Raw genomic sequence first — 22,553 nt, 5'->3', positions numbered from 1 at the left:
CTTCAAAGTACTAAAAGTATTCCCTGGGGTTTATCAATGGCCAGGGCAGTCCCATAGTGTAATGGAGAGCACTCTGGACTCTGAATTCCAAGCCTGTGAGTTCGAGTCTCAGTAGGGACCCATCCCCTGGCAGTTAAATGCCTCCCTGCCATCTGATCCCATCAAATCTCGGATGCTAAGCAGGGTTAACCCTGGTTAGTACCAGGTGCTGTAGACAGTCCTGAGGATTTCACTGTCACTGTCCAAGCTCGCTCGGCCATGGTAGATGGACTTTAGGACTTAAATGGTGGTGCCAGTTCTGTACACACTGTGCCTCACCTAAAAAAACCCACTGCTCAGCTTGGAAGGGCACACCCACGTGGGGAGAACCCTTCCCAAATCTTTGTTTGTGAAGTTCAGCCATACATACATCAATGGCCAGACCTCTAGAGTCATGGCCATGCAGCCTGGAGCATGAAAAAAGCCCATTGTGGAGAAACTGAGACAGAATTCAGAGAAGAACATCAAAACTAGGACTCTGAAAATTTCTCAGAGGGTTTCAAAATCCCTCTGTAGCTGGCCTCAGCCTGGGATGGCTCCAGAGGAGGCATGGGGTTACCCAAAGTTTCACAGGATCTGCCTGAACTGAGCTATCATGACCAGCAGTGCAGGGTTTGAAGTATACTCAAGTGTTTCCAATTCAAAGGGATCTGTTGAGCCTATGAAATGACTACCCACATCTCCCAGCACACAGACCCTGCATGTTTGCAACTCCCTTCCTGGAGGACCATTCTGCACCCACTCATGTCCTCTCTGGCCCAGACAGAGGAAACACAACAAGACATACAAACAAACATACTCTCACACAGACACACATGGGGACTGTATCACTGACACACATGTGCTGACAATATGCTGTATATTCATAGAGGTGCAGGAAGACACATGGGCCAACTTGTTTTCACACCCATGAGGGGCTCACACACAGAGTGATGGCTGTATACACAAGCTCACAGGCACACATATGGTCATGAACAAGCATAAACATGTTACCTGTGCATGCACACACACAGAGCTGCTTGTGTGCACAGGTACCTTCATTCGCATCCACACAGTCCTGCTCACACCAGCCCTGTGTTCCCATGGATGGACATGTGGCTGGGAGTTCCTGGGAGTCCTGTGTGTCTCCCCTCTCCCAACATCATTGTGGGCAAGTCAGGAGGAAATTTCCAGTTGCAGAGCTGCAGCTGACAGATTTAGAGAATCCCTCTCCGGCACTCTCTGGGCCAAGTTAATGGCTGACCAGCACACTGCTTCCCTTGCCCTTCTCCGCTGGCTGCCTGGGGCAGAAAAGAAGGGACCCACTGGTGAATATCACCAGCACCCCATTGCAGCCCCCCCCCGCCTTGCAGTGTACCCAGCACTTCAAGCTCTGCTCTTGCCCTGCCTGGCAGTACCCAGCACCCAGGACATTGCCCACCTCAGCTTAGAGCCCTCTTGCAGAGGTGGACAGGCAAAGCCCCCCATACCCAGCACATGCTGCAGCATGGAGGACAGGCACAGGAGTGTGGACCTCTCTGTCCAGGCTCTGACCCTGCTGACATCCCCCTGGGGCTCCTTGCACACATTCCCCTCTGCAGTTACCTAACCCCCCATGCTGGGTAACACTGGAGAAACCAGTTCCCATGCGTTCCTTGCAGTATGGGAGGGACCCCCTTGGAGAATCCTGGAACCCCTGGAGCAGAGACTCGGCAGCCTGCCTTGCTGGGCAGCCAGTCAGGCAGCTCCTCACCCTGTGTTTGTCCATGAGGGGCACAGGCTGATCAGGTTACTGAGACATACATGCTTGGCACACTGGCAATCCAGGTGAGGCTGCACATGGCCCATAGCATGCCAACTGAATGCTTGCATGCCACCAAGCCAGTGGTGTCAATCTTGTCCAGGGTTTCTCTGTGCCAGGCCCTGCAGTGGGGACTGCACTGACAGTGATTGAAGTGAAAAGAATACAGGATCCCTTCAAGAAACTCAGAACCCATCACCATAGTGTCAGGGCAGCTAGTTGTAACTCCAGCATGAGGCATGAGTGGAGGGACTGTGGACTGCATGTCACTGCAAACAACCCAGGTCAGGTGGTGGTGAGACACAAACTGGCATCTCCAAGCAGTGACAACCATGGGTGATGGGACTCCACTCATGCAGCCTGGAAGCTACAGAGCAGGGCAGGAGAGTGTTCAACCTAAGCCATACATATCTCTGGGCTTGACAACCACACAGAAAATCAGGGAGTGGATAAAAAATGAGGCAGGCTTTGCCACAGGTACTAGCAGGGATAGTCCAAGCAGAGGCTGGAGGAAGTGCAGCTGATTGGGACTCACAGGTGGGGCAGGACAGCTCTCTGACCAGTCCCATCCCAGAATGCTGGTCAGCACTTCCCAGCCCTCCCCAGGAAGTGCTGTAGCACACCGATTTTAAATAGCTTTATTAGTGGAAGCCCTGCACCCACAGTGCCCACCACGGGGGCCATGGGGATGCCAGGAAGCCCCATTATGTCCTCTGAGGAAGCCAGGACTCCCCAGAGTGCAGAGCTGGGCTCACCCATACTGTCTCTGCCACTGGCTCCACGTGTCTCTGTCCTAGGGGGCCTGCGTGAGCCTGGAGGTGGCACCCCAAGCTGTCCTGGGCTGACCCCAGGCTGTCAGATGCAGAGACTGAGCTCCTGACGGACGGAGCACTTGCGGCACTGCACCACACAGCACCAGTGGAAGCGGCAAAGGCAGTTCTCCTCCAAAACCACTGTCTCATCCCGGTGCCCTCGCCCACAACACAGGAGGTCGCACCCACTCGTGTCCATGGCTGTGCTGTTGCAGACACGACCCCGGGTGCCCAGTGAGCCTGTCTTACGGTTAGCTGAACAGAAATCGGGTGAGTCAGCGGAGTAGATGAGGTCCTGCTTGTCAGGTGGCTTGATGTTGTCACCCACAGGGATGAGGGTTTTCCCATCATTGCCTCCCATCACCTTGAAAGCCCCATTGAAGCGCTCAAGCAGGCGGTCCCCCACCTCGCGGAAATGGGGCATCTTCCGCCAGCAGGTCCGCAGAGTGCAGGAGCCCGACAGCCCGTGGCATTTGCACTCTGTCCTCATGTAGCTGCGCACCGCCTGGGGAAGATAAAGCAGTGCTCAGCCCTTTGTCATCTGTCTCCCTGCCCAGCACCTCCAGCCAAAACCCTGTCTCTTGGTGCTGCCCTGGCCCCAGAGAAGGGAGCTGGGAGTGGAGAGGAGCACAGTGGGTTTCCAAAGCACCTAAAAAAGGTTCCTGAAAAATACTGGGTCCATATTTCAGCCAAAATTGGTGCAGGTACATGGCTTGGGGTAATTGAAGGTGGAGGGCTGACCTAGGTAGGGGCACAGAGTGTGATGCCTGCAGAGGCCAGGGAGTTGCAGGGGCCTTACCAAGCGCCCGGCTTCATTGTTGTGCAAGTCGATAAGAGCTCGGATGTCATTTTTGCCTTTCTTGTTCTTGGCATCCATGAACTGTTGGGATTTCTCATAGCCGAACTGCACATCGTCCCCACAGCCTCCCCACTCCCAGGCCGTGCCCTCCGTGCCCGGACCCGTCGTGGGGGAGGGGGGAGCCCGGCTCCGTGTCAGCTCGCAGCCACACTGCAGCAGCTCTCCCATACTGCAGGCCTGTGTGATGGCGTGGCTTACCCCAGCCGCCGTGATGGCATACACGAAGGCAGTTTCACGGATATCTGCAGGAGAACAGACAGAGCCAAGATGTGGGGTAAGCTCCAGCAAAGACTCTGCAAACATCCCAGGCTAACATCCCATGGGAGGTGAGACCAAGTTCTTCTCGTCCTTCATCTGTGCTGTGCTGTTCCCTGGGTGATGCACGCACCCAGGAGCAGGCTGCCTGGGGCAGAAACTGACTCTTGCAGGCAGATATGAAGAATGTGAGGGATGGCCAGGCCCTACCAGTGTTCCTCCACCCCAGCTGTGGAAAAGCAACAGATCTCCTACCTCCCCTTGCAAGGATGGGTGCCACCCCATAAGAAAGAGGGAAGCTCAGAGATCAGAGAGCAGTCCCATGTGATACTCACAGCTTCTTCACACTACCCTGCAATTTCCCTCCAAGCAGTAAAAATCTCATCCCCAGCTGCAAACTAGTACCCGGAGAGAAATGCTGCAAGGGACACAGAGGGTGCCACTCACCCCTCTACAGGGTGGCAGTGATGAAGCTGTGCTGCCTACTCTCCCCCCATACCTGCTTTGCCATGGGGTGCTGCCTGCCTCCCTCTCTCCACCAGCACAGCCTCCACCCTGCAGGATTATTTATTATTAGTATTTGCTCCTGTCTCTCTCTGCTCCGGGACACAAATTCCAATCATCTTTCCCCTGCCCAGACCTGCCGCTCGAAGCAGCAGCCAGCGGGGGGATTCTGGCAGCGGGGGCGCGGCACCCTGCTCAGTGGGCTCCTATACTCCCCCTGCTCCATGCCAGCAGAACACCTGCCCACTCAAATGCCAGGGCAAGGCTGGCCAGGGTGATGATACTCAGGGGATTCCTGGGCAGGAGGGGAAAGGTGAGATTTTGGGGGTGCCTCATCCCTCCATCTCCACCATTCTGACTTGGGAGGGGCTGTGGGAAGAGGAATTCTAGGGCACCAGTTCCATGAATGGCTCCTCCAAAAGACCAAGCAGTACGTGAGTCCCACTGTCGTTAGCAGGAACTGGGCACACTTGTGTCTTTTTGGCAGTGCCACCAAGGGGATGCCACCCCCTCCCCAAGCCCTCCTGCCCCCCAGGCCACCTGACCACCCATCTGCTCCTGCCTGAGGCTGGCAGAGCCCTCAGCAGGCAGCCTGCAGCTGGCAGAGGTCCCCATGCCACCCTGCCAGCCGGGCCCCAGAGAGATGCCACTACTCTGACAGCTCCTTCAGGCACATGACCCGCCCACCCCAAGCCAGCCTGCCCTGGCATGTTGCACCTGCCACAGGCAGTAGAGGGAAGAGAGGACACCCATGCCTGTGCCAGGGAGACCTCAACTGGAAACAGGAACCTGCTGCAGCATCCTTGGATAGGAAGGTATATTGAATGGGAGCTACTCATCTGATGGAACTGGGAACGCCAAAAATTCTGGGATGCTTTATGAAGTCTCTGCAGGCTTGCAGGGAGGCTGGTGCCTACTGGTATTTCTCAGTGCAGGGCTTCTGACACCTATGTTGTGGCGTTAAGGACCTCCACAGCTCTACCTGGGATGCCCCACATCCTCAGAGTGCCAGGGACTCCCAAACTCACCACTGTTCCCAGGACACTGCTTGGGGTAGAGACCACCCCAGCAATGAGGCTGAACCAATGTGGTGGCCCCTTCAGCATCTCCATGCCTGATGTGTCTGTGACTCCTCCAACCCAAGCTGCTCCTGAGTAGCTGGCAGCTCATCAACAAGTACCTTTCATTCACCACCTGGTCTGGCCCTCACACTCTGCTACCACCTCACTTCTATCCTGGATCCCTGCCTGGCATGGATCTTGCCTGCCTTGCTGCCAGGTTGGGGTGAAAATACATGACCTCAGGGCCAGGAGTGTCCCCCATGTGCCCTTGCTCTCTGCCATTTGACTGAATATACCTCCCTGTGTTGGGGGGAACCCACATCTGCAAAATGAACCTGTCTGCCTTCCACGGGCCAGTGCCTCCCTCAGGGCTTCAGCTCTGACCCCCACTGGTGTCTGCAGCCACTGGGTACCCGGGGCACCGTGCCCTTTCCAATGCCACCAGGGAGGTCCCCTAACCCCTCTATATGGCCCAAGGACATTCCCACTTTGCCTTGGCCTGGCCATGCACCACAGGAGATGCATAGCCAAGGAGACTGGGGCTTGCTTCAGCATCTTCATCTGCTATGGCACGGGGACCCACATGGGAACAGAGGCAGGACTAAACTCACCTCCCACTAAGTGATCCTACCAGCCTGAGGTGCTTCAAATGTCCCCTCCTTGCTTGAAGCACCATCCATCCCCATCCTCTTTCCCTTGGGAGCATGGCAGGGCTTTCCTATCCCGTATGCACTCATGGATGCTCTCTTGCTCTGCCTCTGCCTGACTTTGATGTAGCTGGGCAAGATTGGGACAACTGTATCCACCTGGCTGAGACTTGCACATCCCTTTCTGCCACCTAGCCCTGTTCCTTGCGGTGACAGGGTGCCCACTCAGTGACACAGGAACAGGAGACAAGCACTCTCTCCTCTGCTCCCTGCAAGGCCAGGAGGAGGGATGTGAAGGGCACCCACAAGGGTGAGGGGCAGCTCCCAGCAGCTGTGCACTGCCTCCCACCCGGGCCCCTTTCCCCAGCACACCCTGGGGTCCTGGGGGAGCAGTAAATCACTTCCAGACGAGGATGCATTCTTGGGCTTCATGAAGCCCCGCACTGTCTGGGAGCATTGGTAATTGCTTCATTACAACACGGGGAGACATGTCCCAGCAGTAACACCTCATTGTGACTGCACCATGGAACGCTGAGCAGCCCCCTACCCCTACCACATGCACACACACACGAACACACACACACGCGTGCGCGCGCGCACGTGCGCGCCACACACACATGCACACAGAGGTCTGCTCCAAGAGTCCTGGAGAGGTGTGTGACCAGACTGGAGACATTTTGGAAAATGGGAAGGTAAGGAACCACTGGTCTTACCCTGCTGCAGGATCTTGCCGAAGTACTTGCTGTGGCTGGTGCAGTTCCAGCGGCGGAAGCGGAATTGGTACTGGCACTCCCGGACACCCAGCTTGGTGCCCTTGGCCACCTCTTGCACAATCTCTGGTTCCAGCTGGCACAGCTCTGCCTGCTTGCCTGCCAGTCGCTTCGTCTTGCGGCAGATGCTGTTAGGGTCCATGACCAGAGGGCTCCCCACTGCCCTGCAGGAGGGGACAGCGAGCAGAGCAAAACCAGCACCCAAGCCCAGAAGGAAGCAAGGTGGGGATGGAGCATGACCAGACCTTGCCCCAGAGATGGGGCAGGACTGCAGGGCAGTGACAACTCAGCGCTGAGCCCAGGTGACAAGGGACAGAGAGAGGTATGCAAGGAGGGCAGGACATAAGGTATGGGTGGCACCTGTGTGCCATCACCCAGAGAACACCCGGGGCCCTGCCCAACCATTTAGGGAATGGGGCAGATCCTCCACCATGTGTCTGGATATAGGATGATACTGGTACATACTACTCTACACCCTTGGGGACATTCCTGGGGGTGAGTCCGTGTCTCTGATAGGAGATGGCAGATGTACTGTACTACTCAGCACCTGCTGTTTGGGTCTGACGCTGACCCAATTCAGCCCTGCCATCACAGTGTGACTGATGCCCTGATGTAACTATCTCCCAGAGCTGTGAACACAGCAAGGAGTCCAGCAAGTGCTCTTGATACATCTCCCCCTCTCCAGGAGGGCTCACTGCTTTACTCCGTGGGAGACTAGATAAGTGACCTTGCCAGTGATAAAGCACCTTGGCTACTGCCCAGATTCCTGTGCTCACCTCCCTGAATCCAAGCTCCAGGGAATGGAACTGTAGGCGGGTGAGGGAGTGTGAGGGAGGGATGCAGGTGGCATCATAAGGTCTGCCAATGCCAGTGCGGGAGGGCAAGTCTCAGCTGGGCCCATGTCAGAGGCAGCTCCTTCTTGCCAGAACAGCTGGAGCGAGATGCCTGGCTCTCTGAGCTGGGAGGCAAAGTCTGAGCATGACACCATGCTCCCCGGTGTGCCGCTGGCTACAGAAACTCCTGTGCTTTCCCCACCCATTTCGCCTGGAGTGTCCTCCACAGCACAGTTCGTGCAACTGTGCAGCCTGCCAGCATCATGATCCATGCTGAGGCAGGTGATGCTTCAGCTTTGCCCTGGGCAACATTGGAGCTGCAAGTGGTTAGAGGGCAAACATGCCACACTGACAGCCTCCTGCCCATGCCTCCCATCCTGTGGCAAGGAGACAGTGCGGCCATGGGCCACACCAAATTAGCACCCTAAACGCAGCCCCACTCAGTCCTGCCTTGCCTCCAGTGCCACTCCCGTGGGCTCAGAGCTCATCCTGCTCAACAACATGATTTTCCTGTCTGTGGATGCCCACAGAGCCTCTGGGCTGGACTCAGCATACCCCATCACTAAGGGATGCCTGAAGACTGGGAGGCTGCATTCACTGGGGTCCCCTGGGGAGCAGTGCATGGGCAGCCTGTGCTGCCATCAGTCCCAGTCACTGGGGAGCAGCGGCTGCACTGCAGCTTCCAAACCCAGAGCGTTACAGTCTGGCCAATCCCCAGGGCCTCAAAAATCACAAGCTGAATCTCAGAGTATAACTGTATTCTATGTTTACTTTTCATTCTTGCCAAGCTGGGAGGCTGTCTTTGGGACTCTAGGCTGTAGGACTTTGCTTGCCATCCTTTCCCCAGTGCAAACCCCCTCCAAGCCCCTTGTTTGAAGCTCAAAGTCCTGCCAGAATTTCCCTGCCCCATGTCAGTCTTTCCAGCTTCCTGCATCTCTTGCCTACTGGACCCTAGCTGGGCTTGGGGAGGACGTGCTCTCTCACATAGCCTGGAAAAGAAGCCCTTATGCTTTGGCTGGAGGTTTAAAGGGTTAAACAGCTCAACAGAGATGCACAGCCCACAAAAGGGACCTTCAGCAGGGAAACTGAGGCAAGCCCACACTCCCAGCAGCTCAGTTTCCCTTTGCTGCGTGATTCACAGGCCCCTCTCTAAAGGGATGGGGCAGCTGGAGAAGCATTGCAGAGCTGTGGCTTGTCTGGCACAGATACCCCACAGATGGGAAAACTGAAGCCCATGAGGAAGATAACCAGAAAATCTGTCCAGTTCAATCTCACAATGACACAGGGATTCAAGCCTCCACGTTGGGCTCCAAGCTCGCTATCCTTGGGGACCATGGGCTCCTGACATCTGCAACAGGATAGCAGAGGTTTGGCTGCTCTCTCCAGTGGGGTGGGGAATAAGGGAAGCCAGGATGGGACTTTCATTAAGAGATGACTCTTTGTACTCATATAAAAATGATGCGCTCGCGCCCTGGGGCTATCAGATCAAATACTGAACTGCAGCTCACCCTGGCCTGCTGGATCAAGCTGGGAAGAAGAGCTCAGCCTTGCAGGGCTGGGGGTTGGCGGGTGGCTCACTGGCACTGTGTGGGTCTCCACTCATGGTCCAGGCAGCAGCAAGGCTGGTGGGAGAGTGCAGGAGCTTGCTGTCCATGCCAACAAGGCGTGGGGTGGGCTGACTAAGTCCAACACAATATTAATTTCCGCTGGGCTACACTCTCTGGTGCAGAGAGGCTGCTGGGAGCCCAAAAGCTGTTTTGCTTTGGAGGGTTTGGAGAAGGGGGGAGAATGGGGGGAGACAAGGGCAAGAAAAATGCTGCCAAACTGCTACCACTTTGGCAAGGGCTCCGGCACAGGGCCCAGATCTGCCTGAGCTTGTCCTGCTCCAAGGCCTCCTGCATCTACAATTAAGGTGCCCCACCTCTGCCGCTGGGCACTCCTCCCCCTGCCCTGGTGAAGGAACAGGGTCGCCAGCCTGGCTCCCCATAACTTGCCTGAGGCACCCCGGCCCCCACACCTCCCTGCCACCATCTCCTGCCTAAGAGCCCCCAGACAGGCTCAGAAGCTCAGCAGCATCCCTCCCTCCTGCCCCCAGCACCCCTCTGGCTGCCAGAATTGCTGCTGTCTTGCCCTGAAAGAAGACGGGACAATGAGCCCCAGTTTCTGACCTGACTCCCAACACCCCTGTGTAAGGGAAACAATCCCCACTGGTGAAAGGAGAGATTGAGGCACAAAGAGCTGCAATCCACCATCAAACTGCTGCTGTGACCCCTTAGGCTGTACACAGCCACAGCCTGAGCCCTGTTCCAGTGGCACACACCAAACGGGAGCTGGGCTTCTGATGCAACCCCTCTGCTCTGGATGCTGCCCCTGCTGCAATGAAGCTGGGGGTTCCTAAGAGCCATAATCACCAGCCTTTTCCATTTCAGCTCATGATCACGAAGCCTTCAGTATGTCTCAGTCTCATTCCCAGCCAAAATCATAGATGAAGGAGCCTGGCTCAAACCACCATCTTCCCCTTGGGCATGGGGATGGTGTGAAGCAAGGCTCCTCCCAGCCCCTGCCAGCAGATTGATCAAGGGGAGCAAGTGAGGTCCTGGTTTGCAAAAAGTCAATAGAGTAAGGCTGGCAGAACCACACAATGAGGAAGAGGATGGTCAGCCTTCAAAAGTGGCACCCATATCTTGAGTGAAAAATGCCTCCCTTGGCCCTCATGACCCTGAAATCCTAAGGGAGAACAGTGATTGTGCCAGCTCTATGTTGGACCTGCCATGTCTGCACCCATTGAGTACTGTTGCCTGGGTGCTTCCATGTGGCAAGGGGACCCGGCTGTGGGATAGTAAGGGCATATCTTGCCTTACATCCAGATCTCTATCCCAGCCCCTGGATGCCTTCAGAAGGGGAATGCAAAGTGCTAGGGTACCCAGCTCCTCACTCTAAGCCCACAGGTGCTTCTGCACCCACTTGGAGAGGTAAGAACTGCAGGATGTCAGACCTAGAGAACTGAACTCCATCCTTTGGGTGAACAGGTTACCCCATGTCCCACACAATGATGTCACACTCAGTGACAGCCTTACAAGGAAGTTGAACCCAAAGGGAACTCATCTCTTTCCAAGGTGTGCAAACAGGGAGAGGGGGACACACAGATGAATTTTCTCCTGTCCATCTCCCCCTTCAGCCCATGCAGATGTGTGGTGGGCACTCAGCCCCTCACACAGGTTGATGCATGGGTGCTACCAATAACCAAGGAAGCTGGGTGTGGAAAACAGGGCAGGAGGTCCATGAGGGTGTGGTGGGTAAGAAGCAAGTCACTGCCCTGGTGGGACACAGCCAGGGTTCATCTACCAAGCAGGACCAGGGGCACTGACGGAGCAGAAAATGCCGCAGGTTGAAGAGAGCAGAGGGATCCTGTTCCTTGCTCTCCTCTTTACACCTCCTTTGCAAGGATGTCATGCAAACAGCTGGTAAGCTGCCTAAAGAAAAGAGGCTTTGGCATGGCATAGCATCAACCCATGGACTTGCTGGCTGCAGGGTCATGCTGAGGCCAGGTGCTTGCCAACAGGAGCTGCCCAAACTTGTGCTACAGGTACCAGGGAGGATGGAGGGAGCAGGCACCTGCAGAGGTGGTGGTTCTAAAGCTGTGTCCAAACCCTGGAAGGGTTGGGTTAAAAAGAAAGATATTCACCCACCTGTGGTCACTGTGTTCTTCCTCAGGTGCTGGCAGAGGATGGAGCTGGGGTGGCATCAGGACTGGGCTAGCTTATGCCCAAATGCAAGTGCCACATGTGGTGGCAGGACCCTACAAAGCTTGGGCAGATATTGGGGTGTGCCCAGCTCTTCTACATGATGGGTATTTGAAGGGGTCAAGCCTCAGATGCAGAACCCAGACAAGCCCTCCAGTTTGGGGTATGTGTACAGCAGGGCTGAGCAGACTGGGTAGCACCATGGGAGAGAGGATGTGACCAGGAGAAGGGACAAGGGATGGCATGGGGAAAAGCTCAGCTGCCTTTGAGGGAGAACACAATTAGCCTAATGCTGGAACTAGTAGCCATCTCAAAAAGTGCAAGGGAAACATTTTTTTCTTTGAAAAATCCAACAGGTCAGCAGCTGCCCCAGCAGAAGTATAGGGAGATGGCAGCGGACAGAGACCCCCACAGTGGGAGATTCATTGCTGCCTATATGGTGCTGCTCCAGGGGTGAGGGCATGCCTGGCTGGGAAGGCTGGAGTGCCCAGTCTGCTGGGCACCATGGGGTCACAGTTGTAGGTCAGCAAGCCCACAGGGTGACTCAGTGCTCACTCTAAGTCACGTAGGCAGGGCCCTACAGCTCGGCAGCCTGCCCTTACAGGCTCTGCAGTGTGGGTGCTGGTCAGGGCAGTGGGAGAAAAGAGGAGGCTACTGGTGCATGAAACCATCTAGAGGTGTGTGGCTCAGGGAATGTGGGTCTGGGACTCCCCGAAGCCAGGGCACAGCCACAGGTGCTGATGCATAGGTCCTCTCTGAGTGCCTCTGAAGAAGACCCATGAAAACCTGGAGGTGCATTGCCCTTGTGCATGGATCAGAAGGGGGTGGAGGGCAGGTGTCCATCCCTCCAGGCCCCATCAGACCCACAGCTGGAGTGGAGCACATCTCAGCTGAGGTGGTTTTCCCCCTTGCTCTCTCTTCCATCTTCCAGCTGCTCTCAGCCATACCCATGTAGAGTCAGTGGGCACTCAGGAAGCCTGGCTTTGCTCACCCCCATCTCTGCAGTGCCTCTGTTCCTGCAAGTAACTGCTCAATCACAAACTGGTTTGGCTGAAATCCCACCCTGAACCTCTCTGGGGCTCCTCAGACACCAGGTTTGCCTGCCTTGTATCCCTGCACCTTCTGGGCCAGCCCAGAAGCCCCAGGCAGTCCCTGTTTGTACTGCAGTCCCTATTTGTCCCTATTTGTTGCACAAGGAACTGGGTAAGAAACACATCAAGAAGAGGGGAGGAGGAAGAAAGAGAATTTACAGGGCTGGTGGGAGAAAGGAGAGCACATTCCCTGTAGCTTCGCACTAACCAAGGTACCAACAGCATCTGAGTGACACATCTTCCATTGGCACTGACCATAGCCTGCTCCCTTCTGCCACAGAAAGGTCTGTGCCTGCCTGTTCCCCTGTACCTGTTCTTCTTCTTAGACACAGGGGCAAAGGATGTGTAGGACAAGGGTATCTGTATTTTCGGTGAGCACTCTGGGGGCATCCTAACACAATGAGGATGCTCTTTCTCAGGCTACAACATCACTAGTATGATGTCAGTGCTTGTACATCACACTTGAACATTTTTCTATAGGTTCAGCCATCTGCTAGGACCCCAACAGGTGTAGTTACCACCCATTAGGGGCCAGATGTCATGGTTTTAATTAACTCTGCTCTAGCTAAAACCTGCATGCCTTGCCTGGGTGCTGTTTCTCCTGGGACCCAAACCAGCTACACGCTACTGCGCCACTCTCACAAATTAGTTTGTCACCAGTTGGAGAAAAATTTGCCTCAAACAGGCAACCCCTGCATTCCCATCACCCCACAGCTAATGCATTCAGGGGTGGGATGGGGAGGGCAGTAGAGACATTCCTTTCTTGCCCAGGGGAACCTGGCCCCTGGGCTAAGCACCCACAGATGCCCAGTCATGCACATATGTAAGCATGCCACTGAAGTCCCTATGCATCTGTGACAGTGACAGCAGGGAACAGTTCTATCAATGCCACCAGTCCTGGAGCTTCCAGGAACTCTGGCACAACTCATAGCTGCACTTCTGAACTCACCACCAACAGCAAAAACCACAGACACCAGTGCTACCCAGACCTGAGAAAGGGGACCAGTACCAGGAGCAGGCATATGGGAAGATGCCTGTCTTGAGCTGGTTCAAGGGGTCAGGCAGCACCTGGACTTCTTTTCCCAGCATAGGAAGGGCTCCCTAGAAATGAGGAATGATCTCAGCTGGGGGCCAAAACTCCAAGCACTGAAGGAAGCAGCTCATGACTCAGCCAGCCACTCCTGTGCCCTGTCCCAGGAAGTCCAGCACGTTCATTTGGTGGTGCTGGTGGTCTCATCCACACACCACCACCACCTCCTCCAGGCTTGCTGGCTCTGGAGTGAAGCAGAGTGTATGCTGGTGATTCCCCTGCAGCCGTTGCACTGCCTGGTGCATTCGGCTGTACTGCAGGAAGCCGAGTTATTATTCTTAAATTAAAGGGTCCTTTCCTTCTCTTTTTTAAATGAAGAAAAAACTAGTTTGACCCCTTCCTCTCCTCTGCCAAATCCTGCTAATCTCCCCAAGTCGGTGCTGCCAGCACGTGCATGGCATGGTCACAGCAGCAGCAGGACCCAGGTTCCATGGTGAGACATGGCTTTGAGCAGCCAGGGCAGGGGGCAGCAGTACCTCAGCACCCTGCCCTTGCTGGTGTTGTCTGCCTGTTTCTGAATTGAAGGCAAAATGAACTTCTGCTTCCCCTCTAAATGCTCCAGCCATAGGCAGATGTTCTTGAAGCTGAAGCACAGGACCTGATCTTGGAGGTGAGGGCTCACTAGGTGGGTATTGATGATGATAGGGCAGAGAAAGCACTGAGGGCTGAAGGGACAGTTGTATATGGGTCTGAGAATTAGCCAACGAAAAACAGCATGTTTCAGGCAGCAAGAAGGAATGTGTCCTGCGATGGCAACAGCTATCCTGAGGTGGGTGGCAGGGAGCATGGAGATCCTCCACAGACACCCTGCCCCAACCAGCGCTTGCCCTGCCTTGTTCTCAACTCTAGCAAAAAAAAAACCAAAAAAAACACCAAAAAAAACCAAAAAAAAACAAACAAAAAAACAAACAAAAAAAAAAACCCAAAAAAACCCCAAACAAACAAAAAAAAACCAAAACAAACAAGACAACCCCCTCTTAGACCCATGTTAAACCCTTGCCTGGCAATAAACACAGTGCTTGTGCTCTGGGGACAAACTCTCAGCTGGTGTACAACTGACCATAACAATACCGTTTATCCTCACCAAAGCTTCTGCTTTTGCCCTGCCTCTTTTTCTCCTCTAGCAAAAAAAACCCAATGCAAGCCCCTCTCAGCCCCACATTAAATCCCTGCCTGGCAATAAATGGAGTGCTCGTGCTCTGAGGAGAAACTCTCAGCTGGTGTACAACTGACCACAACAGCACCATTTATACTCACCAAAGCCCTTGCTTTTGCCCTGCATCCCTGGAGCCAGGACTGGTGAAGTGAATGGAGATGTGGAATAAATCACTGATGGGCAGGCAGGGGACTGAGAGGGGAAAGGCTTATGGAGAGCTTTATTTTAGGGGTCAAAAGAGTGTAACAATGTGGAGACGAATAGCCTCAGATAATGAATGATAGCCCGAACAGCACGCCAGGGAGCTGGAATCTAAGCACTTAAAACCGGATAAAGACAGGCTGGGTGAAATTCTTAATAGATTTAAATAGTTCATGTTTCGACAGATACCTGGGCTTTCCAAGGCTGGGTCCCAGCTCTGCGCCTGTAATGAATCCCCCACCCCCTCTGGTATCCTGCAAAGCACTGTCTCTGCCTTTGATGAAGGCACTATTACAAATAGGGATTTTGTCCCTGCCGTGTCCAGACCACCGTTCAGGGGGGACACAGTAGGGACCCTCCAGCTTTTAATTAAAATTGACTTACTGGAGTGGTCTGGAGGCCCCGACTCACCTTCCCCACCCCTCAGGCTTACAACTCTCCCAGACTGAAGGCTTGGGGTTCAGGGAGACAGAATGCAGTTCTCTCCACAGGAGCTGTGTGTCCCATACACCTGGGGTTCCCCACCCTGGTGTCCCCAACACACCTGTGTGCCCAAATCCTGACAGCATGTGGGTGCCCCGATCTGGATCTTCATGGCCAGCAAGCAGCAGTCCCCACCCAAGTGGTGTCCTGGGTGTAGAGGACTCTGTTGTCTCCAAGCTGGGGTGGGAGGACCACCCCCAGAGACAGAGGGACCCTGCACGTCCTCCTGCATTTCCCCCTCGGGATGTTCTACTCACCACCAGAGCCCGATGATATTGGCGGGGCAGAGGAGGATGAAGAAGAGCCCCAGCTGGGTCCGGGAGGAAGGCAGCATCCTGCCAGGGCTGAGGGAAGCGTCGAACTTGCTCCGCGCCACCCGCGGGGAGCCGGGCAGCCCGAAGGGTCTGGCCGGTGCCCCGGCGGGTGGGTGCCCGCTGCCTCCCTCCACCGGGCCGGACCGGGAGGGACAACACGGCCAGCCGGACCGGGCCGGGTCAGGCTGGGCAGGGCTGGGCTGGGCTGGGCAGGCAACTCCGGGAGGCTGGAGCGCGGCGCGGAGGCTGCTCCGGAGAAGGAGGAGGAGGAGGGACGGGGCTGCGAAAGCATCTGCTCCGACAGGGAAACCGGAGCCCGGGGGGACGGACAGGGAGGGCCGGGCGGGGGGACTCCCGGGTGCCAGGCTCCGCTCCCGGCGCGCAGCCACGGACACGGTGTGGGCACGGCCACGTCCACGGGCACCCTCCAGCAGTGGAACGGTGGCCGCAGCCTTTCCAGCCCCGCATCCCACCGCCGCGCTTGGACGTGCAGCCCTTTTTGCAGGATCTGCCTGACACACTCTGTCCCCGCAGCCCCAGGATCTGCCGCGGACCTGCCTGGCACAGCCCTGCCTGGCACAGCCTTGCACGGCTCCACCCGGGGTCCTGCCGCACCTCTACCAAACCCGACCAGACCTCGAGGTGTCCTCCACACCTGCCAGTCACACTGCTGCCCGACCCTGACACACCTGTCATGGCCTTGCCATCCCTGCATTTCCCGCCAGCACAGCCATGCCGGGCCCCTGTCCCTGCACTGGGTTTGCCTGGCACAACCCTGGCTCCATGACCCTGCCTGTCCTTAGACCAGTCTGTCTTGCCTGGCGATACTGGAGGAGTGACCCTCACAAGCATCTCCCAACACCTGACTCCAGCAGCTCTGGAGAGACATGCCTGGAGCACAGGGACACGCAGGAGGAGAAAGATGGGAACCAGCCCCAGGAGAAAAGAGACTAAGAGAAGGGTGCAGTGAGGGACAGATTGCTTATGGTGATTTCATCTCAGGTGCAAGCAGGACCCTGAAGGGACACAGTCCCCAACACTTAAACCCAACAGGATGAGTAGCTGGAGTTGCTTGGGGCAGGAGAAAACTGAGATGCCACAGGGGGCTGCACCAGGGCAGCTGTGGACAGGAGGAACTAGTGCCCAAAGACTGCCACCCCAATTCTCTCCCCCCAGAAGAGCCTCAGGAATGGCTTCCCAGTGCTCTGGATCTCTGATTCTTCTTGTACTATTCATAACTCTAAGCAGAGATTGGGGATGCAGCTCCCAGCCAGGTAGCATCCTGGCCATAGATCGTGGGATTGGGACAGCTGCCCTGGGGAGTCCCAATTTACCTCTGCACCCACCACCGCTGAGCACCCAGACAGCCCACTGGACTATCCCAAGATAAATGGGGGTGTCTGCCACCAGCAATGGGCAAAGCAGAGCACTCTCACTGCTGGTGAGCTCACCCCTCCCTCCAGCAGCAATTTGATCTCTGTCACCCTCTCTGGCCTCCCATCCCCTGCCCACCTGTAGCCCCTGGCTTGCCCATCACTGCTCCCCTTGCTTCAATCACCAGCAGTTTCGTCCCTTCATTTGGGCATGTTCACCCCCCACCAGCATCATTTCGTGGTGAATGACTTGGGTTTTATCTGCAGCTTGGCACAATTCTCCTCTCTCTCCTAGGCAAAGGAGGTAAGAGACTTTCACCACCTCTGAAGGTTTCACACCAGCTCCTTCTGTGCCATCACACACAGAAACCAAGCTCCTGGCCTGCACCCTTGGCATGGTGACCAGGACTGAGCTGCCCTGGCCACAGCATGGGGACACAGGACATGGGAACCTTTCATGAGCTGGGCACTGTGTCAGGGCTGCCACACCATGCCCAGTTCCTCTTGTCTTTTGCCTTCACCCACCATCCTACCTGCCCTAAAGGAATCCCATCACCTCAAATATTGGGGGCAATGTCAGCAACGGGTAACTTATGGCGAGGGGACATCCCTGCTAAAGAGTAGGAGAGCTGACACGGTGCCCAGGGCCCACTCCCTGCAGTCAGAGCTTGCTGCAAGCACGACTCATCTGCCGGCGTGTTGAAAGTGCCTGTTGTCCCTCCCGCCCCTAGCGCCTGGCCTCCTCGCGCAAAGGCAGAGCAGGGCAGGTGAGAAGCCTTTATCTGATTTCCTAAGGGCAGAAAAATCCCTTTGATTTTGCCCCGAAGAGGGGAGCGGGGGGCCGGAGGGTGCCGTCTCGACGAGCAGGTGCGGCTGGTGCTCAGCAACTCGCCTTATCATGTCCTAGCTCTGCATGAGGCTGGAGGGAGCTGGGGGGACTGTGATGCCCCAGCACGTTTATGGGAACTGGTCCCATTGCCTGGGTCCTATAGCAACCCCCCCTGAGAGGCTGGTGGGGCAGGGTGGACAAAGGTGGGGTCCTTGCCTTGTGCCAGGACCAGAAGGGCTGGGATGGGAGGGATGCCAGGAGTTTGCCCTTGTTTCACAACTTTTCTCATAGTTGCATAAAAATTCCCCTTTAGCAAGGGGAAACTGAGACACAGAGATGCTAAGACCTACTTAAACAGATGGGTAGTGATGCTGTCCCAGACCCAGCAGTTTTCTCACTTCCTCCCCTTCTGCAACAAGACTCAAAGGGACACATACTTCAGGAGACAAGGACACAGTAGTGACACTAAGCCATGGCAATGGGGACGCCACTGCCACCCTGAAGCAGCCTCCACCATCGCAGCTGATCCTTTGTCTCTGCCTTTCCTTCCCTCTTGCAGCTTACTCCCCCCGTCCTGGCTTTTGTGTTATTACAAATTATAAAACAATTTTTTCCTGCCGTCCCGCATTCTTCTGCCTCCTGCAAGAATTTTAATGTATTTATTTTTGCTATCAGGGGAAAGCGCTGTGTTCCTCGGCCACCCCCAGGCAGCCCCAGCCCCTCTTGGCCACTGATGGAAATTAATGATGGAGGATGCAGGGGGAGAGCAGACACCTCTGCACCCCTGCAGCAGACAGATGGGGGGGGATGGATGCCCCCCCCCCCCACCAGCCATGTTTTCCCCAGTAGAGAGGTCTGTGAAGGATAGAGAACTCAGATGCGGTGGGGAAGGGTGGTGGGACAGTGTGGGTTGGTCCCCAGGAGAGGCTGTTTTTTATGGGCTTGGGAGGGGACAAATGGGGTGGGCAGGAACAAGGGGTGCTTTGGGGTCCAGCTTCAGGGTCCTCTGATGGGGAATCATGTCCCCATATAGCAGTAAGTCCTTGAAATTTGTTTGAGGAAGAAGAGACCTCCCCCAGAGCCCAACTCACTCTGCCCGTTGTGTCAGCATGCCCAGTGATCCCCACCCTGCTCATGGGACAAAGCATCCCCAGAGTGTCCCATCCTGCACCCCCCACTGAACTGGCTCTGCCTCTAAGCTGGTGCCTTGATGCTGTGCTGAGCTGTCTCACTCCCAAAAACACAGCCCTAAGGGCAGGGATAGGGGTGCTCTGCTCCCATAACCCCCCTGCCCCACAGCCACAAGGCTGGGGGACTTTGACTGCTGGGAGGGAGCGGACAGGGGGAGGATGGAATGGGCCTTTCCTGCTGTGGGGAAAGTGCAGCGATTTCCAACCCAAACACCCCAGCACTCAGCGGCTGCATACTTTCCCAGCGTCCCTCCCCTCCTTTTTATTCCTGAGGACATTGGCAATCAAACCCAGGTTGGCCTCATCTCCTGCTCCTGCAGTGAGGTCATCGAACTGTGTTTGTGACATCCCAGTATCTCCATGGCAGCGCACTGTGATGTCATAAGCTTGGGGTTGCAACCTCACAGCAGGAGGAGAATGATCTTACTAAAACAACACGGTCCCCATCCATGGCTGCTCACAGCCGGGGAACTCCAATGCAGGGTAACAGTCAGTGGAAAGGCCTGTAGCAGCCAGGAGGACAATGAGGATGGAGCCCTCCCTGGGATTGTGTCACCAGTGGGAGATGGTGATGACACAGGGCATGCTCCAGTGCTCAAAGCAGAGGGTGGCCCCCAGGGCTGAGCTCCCAACTGACACAAATACACGAGATCTATCGTGCTGGAGTGACGGCAAATTTGGGGAGAGCCACACTAGGACTTACTCCTCGGAGTCTCCCATGCTCAGCCACAGTGCTGCCCATCTCCAGGGCTGAGTATCTGGGGCCTTTTCGGAGTGCAGAGCCCTTTCATTTCAGACCAGTGGGTGGCAAGTGGAGCTGACGAGAACCTGTCCCCATATCGGTGCCATCTGGTGCTGACAGTGACCTTGGGACCCATTCGTAAATTAGACAAGCCCCCCTTCCCTGTGGCCAGCACTTCTGTCCCTGCCCCAGAGGTGGACACAGCCTGGGACATTGCTGCCCACAGTGCTTCACATGGCCAACATGTCCCACACACACACATGCACACACCTGTCAGCAAGCACCATACTCTCAAGGAAGGCTGGGCATCCCTTAGGCACTGACAGGTGGGAGATGGATGGATGGAGGGGGTGAATGGGAGGATGAACAGACAAATGGGTAAGAGGCTATCTGAATGGACAAGCAGGTGTGGGAATGGGTGGGAAGAGTGATGCACACATTTGTTGATGGATGGATGGATGGCTGAGTGTAGAGACAGCTTCGTAGATGGATGGAGAGATGGCTGTGAGAAAGACATGCAAGTGTGGATGGATGGATGGATGGATGGATGGATGGATGGATGGATGGATGGATGGATGGATGGATGGACAGGAGAAAGAATGGTCCTAGCAGTCTTTAGTGAGCCTGTGTGGCTCTGGATGTTTTTGTTCTTTCCAAACAATCTAAGTTTCACACAGCAGCAGCAAAGGCCCAGCTCTCTCCTGGGAGAGAAGGGAACATCTGCATCCCAAGAGGAGAAAATTTGCCTTTCTCTCTGTGCAGTTTGAGGGCCTGACCTCTTGCTGCTGCAGCAGTGCACCCTCATTGCTAGCACAAGATCTGTTTTCCACTGCCCAGAGAGGAAACTGATGCCAGGGGGACTGGCTTGCAGTGCAGCAAAGCTGAAACCACCCCTTTTCAGGGAGGCATGGCCAGTCCCACTCCTTCCAGCTCCCTGCACAGCCATCTGTCCATCGACGGGAAGACACATATTTCTTGGGCTGAGAGCGATGTCGCTGTCCTTGGGCCCCTGCGGGCCGTAAACATGATGTCATGTGGCAGCACACACAGCCTGCTCTGTGCACGGGTCCCCGAATGGGCTTCACAAGTTCTGTGTGGGAGGCATCGACCATGGCCCACAGCCAAGGGAATGGAGTCAGGAGATAAAATCAGGTTTGCTTTGGGCTGGAGCAAACAGCTTTTTGCAGGAGGAGTAAGGGACAGGGAGAGCAGCTGGAGGGGGGAGACACCTCCCCAGCTTGAAGAGTTTGGCAGGGAGCAGAGGTGATGGGGGACTCCAGGAAAGCCAGGGCTGGTCTTGCCGGTCCCAGGTTGGTTCCCTTCACGCCTACTTGACTTAGAATAACTCCACAGGCACTTGAAGTCACTAATCAGCCAGGACCACTTGAGAGCAGCCTAGGGCTGCCTCCCATCTCCTGCGATAACGGGATGCCAGTCCTGGGTTCACTCAGGCATCCTGCTCTCACGTCCTCGGGGAAAGGTCCTGGCCCACCAGGGTCCTATGGGGCACAAAGCAGGGGGAGACCAGAGCAGAGCTTGCTGTAAGGTGCTGAGCCCTGTGTGATAGTAATGAGGAACACACCACGGTGCTGTTTGATTTACCTCTTGTTTCAAAAGCTTTATGCTGTCCCCAAGATCCTGCCTGGGTGTAAGGGGTCAGATGGAGGGAAATGAGGGGACAGGGACATTTGGGAGAGGGCCAAGAGGGTCCCACTTGAACTCTCTGTGTGGGAGAGGAGTAGCTGTCTCCAGGCCTGGGATCTGTCTACATCCCTTTTGATCTTCCCATGTGCCCCCTGTGCAGCCCCACTGGCCCCAGCATGGCTCATGACTCAGGCAATGAGAGTGTGATGACACACAGTTGACGTGACAGGCCATCTCCAGTTGAATTCTTTGGGCTGTTTACAGTCCCTGGGACCCATGCTCAGCCTTCTCACAGCCTGGGCTTTCCTGGGGGTGAGTCAAGGGATGCCCTCCCCTGGGACACTCCATTTCCCCCCTCACCGGCTATGGGAGAGCAAATCAGGGTTAGAGGATGCAGGCCTGGGAAAAATTTCCAGCTCCTGGGTGACACTGCACAAGTCACGTAATGAAGCTTTCCCTTCATCCCAGCAGGACCAGCAGACAGGATCCTCCATGAGCAGTATGTGGTGGATGGGTTGAGGAGCAGAGCAGCAGGGGTGTCCCACAGTGTCTGCACCCACAGGTCCCACCAGTGAGATGGGGTCGAACTTGGAAATGCATCTGTGGGATGGAGTGTTGCAGCAACCCTGGGGAAGAGCAACACACAAGATGGGAACTTCCACCCTCAGCTCCACATCCTCATGGATTAAGGCAGCATTTGCTCTCTCGCTTCGCCCCGCTTGACAAGCTGAGTTGGCCCTGTACTTGGGGACCTCCCGAGAGCGGGCGTTGTCCCCGGCTCCTCGCGGCATCCTCCGGCAGAGGATGTGTCATGGCCCAGACGCTTCCCTTCGAAAGTCCCCGCCGAGCAGCTCCCGCAGGGGAGTGACTCACCCGACACTCCACCCCTCCCTTATGCACGGCCTCCCCCATAACCCTGGTAGCGGCCCCGGCGGAGCCCCCGGCTGGTCCCCGCCGACACTGCCGCCGTCCGAGGGCGGGGAGCGTAGCCTAGCGGCAGGAGCGGGAAGTAGCCTGGATAACACGGTCCCCTCCCCGAGAGGGCTACTGGGCACCGGGGACTGGCCATGGGAGCCGCTGCGGTGGTACAACCTGCCCTTCCACAACGTCCTGCACCTGGGTCGGGGTGACCCCAGT

The 22,553-nt window shown here is 55.9% G+C and overlaps 1 protein-coding gene across 2 annotated transcripts; it reads right to left on the bottom strand.

Annotated features, from left to right (window-relative positions):
- Positions 1-2,564: 2,564 nt before the first annotated feature.
- Positions 2,565-15,930, bottom strand: WNT6 (Wnt family member 6). Of its 2 annotated transcripts, XM_071562289.1 has the most exons (4): positions 15,582-15,930; positions 6,671-6,886; positions 3,431-3,732; positions 2,565-3,136 (listed from the first exon to the last, which is right to left on the bottom strand). In XM_071562289.1, exons 1-4 carry the CDS (start codon positions 15,928-15,930, stop codon positions 2,675-2,677), a joined length of 1,329 nt encoding a protein of 442 aa, XP_071418390.1. In that variant the 3' UTR covers positions 2,565-2,674. The 2 variants fall into 2 exon arrangements, with proteins under 2 accessions (XP_071418390.1, XP_071418389.1); XM_071562288.1 differs by lacking the exon at positions 15,582-15,930 and having other exon boundaries at positions 6,671-6,869.
- Between the last annotated feature and the right edge of the window lie 6,623 nt (positions 15,931-22,553).

The sequence above is a fragment of the Pithys albifrons genome, chromosome 8, assembly GCF_047495875.1.
Source record: "Pithys albifrons albifrons isolate INPA30051 chromosome 8, PitAlb_v1, whole genome shotgun sequence".
Classification (NCBI taxonomy): domain Eukaryota; kingdom Metazoa; phylum Chordata; class Aves; order Passeriformes; family Thamnophilidae; genus Pithys; species Pithys albifrons.
This window is presented reverse-complemented; position numbering and strand designations above follow the sequence as displayed.

What these genes read in the sequence shown, in the direction of transcription:
- WNT6 (XM_071562289.1), bottom strand. Translation starts at nt 15,930, where the DNA reads ATGCTTTCGCAGCCCCGTCCCTCCTCCTCCTCCTTCTCCGGAGCAGCC. An exon ending in AATATCATCGGGCTCTGGTG is followed by an intron (nt 6,887 to 15,581) that starts GTGAGTAGAACA and finishes CCTGCAGGGCAG; the next exon opens with TGGGGAGCCCTCTGGTCATG. An exon ending in ACAATGAAGCCGGGCGCTTG is followed by an intron (nt 3,137 to 3,430) that starts GTAAGGCCCCTG and finishes TATCTTCCCCAG; the next exon opens with GCGGTGCGCAGCTACATGAG.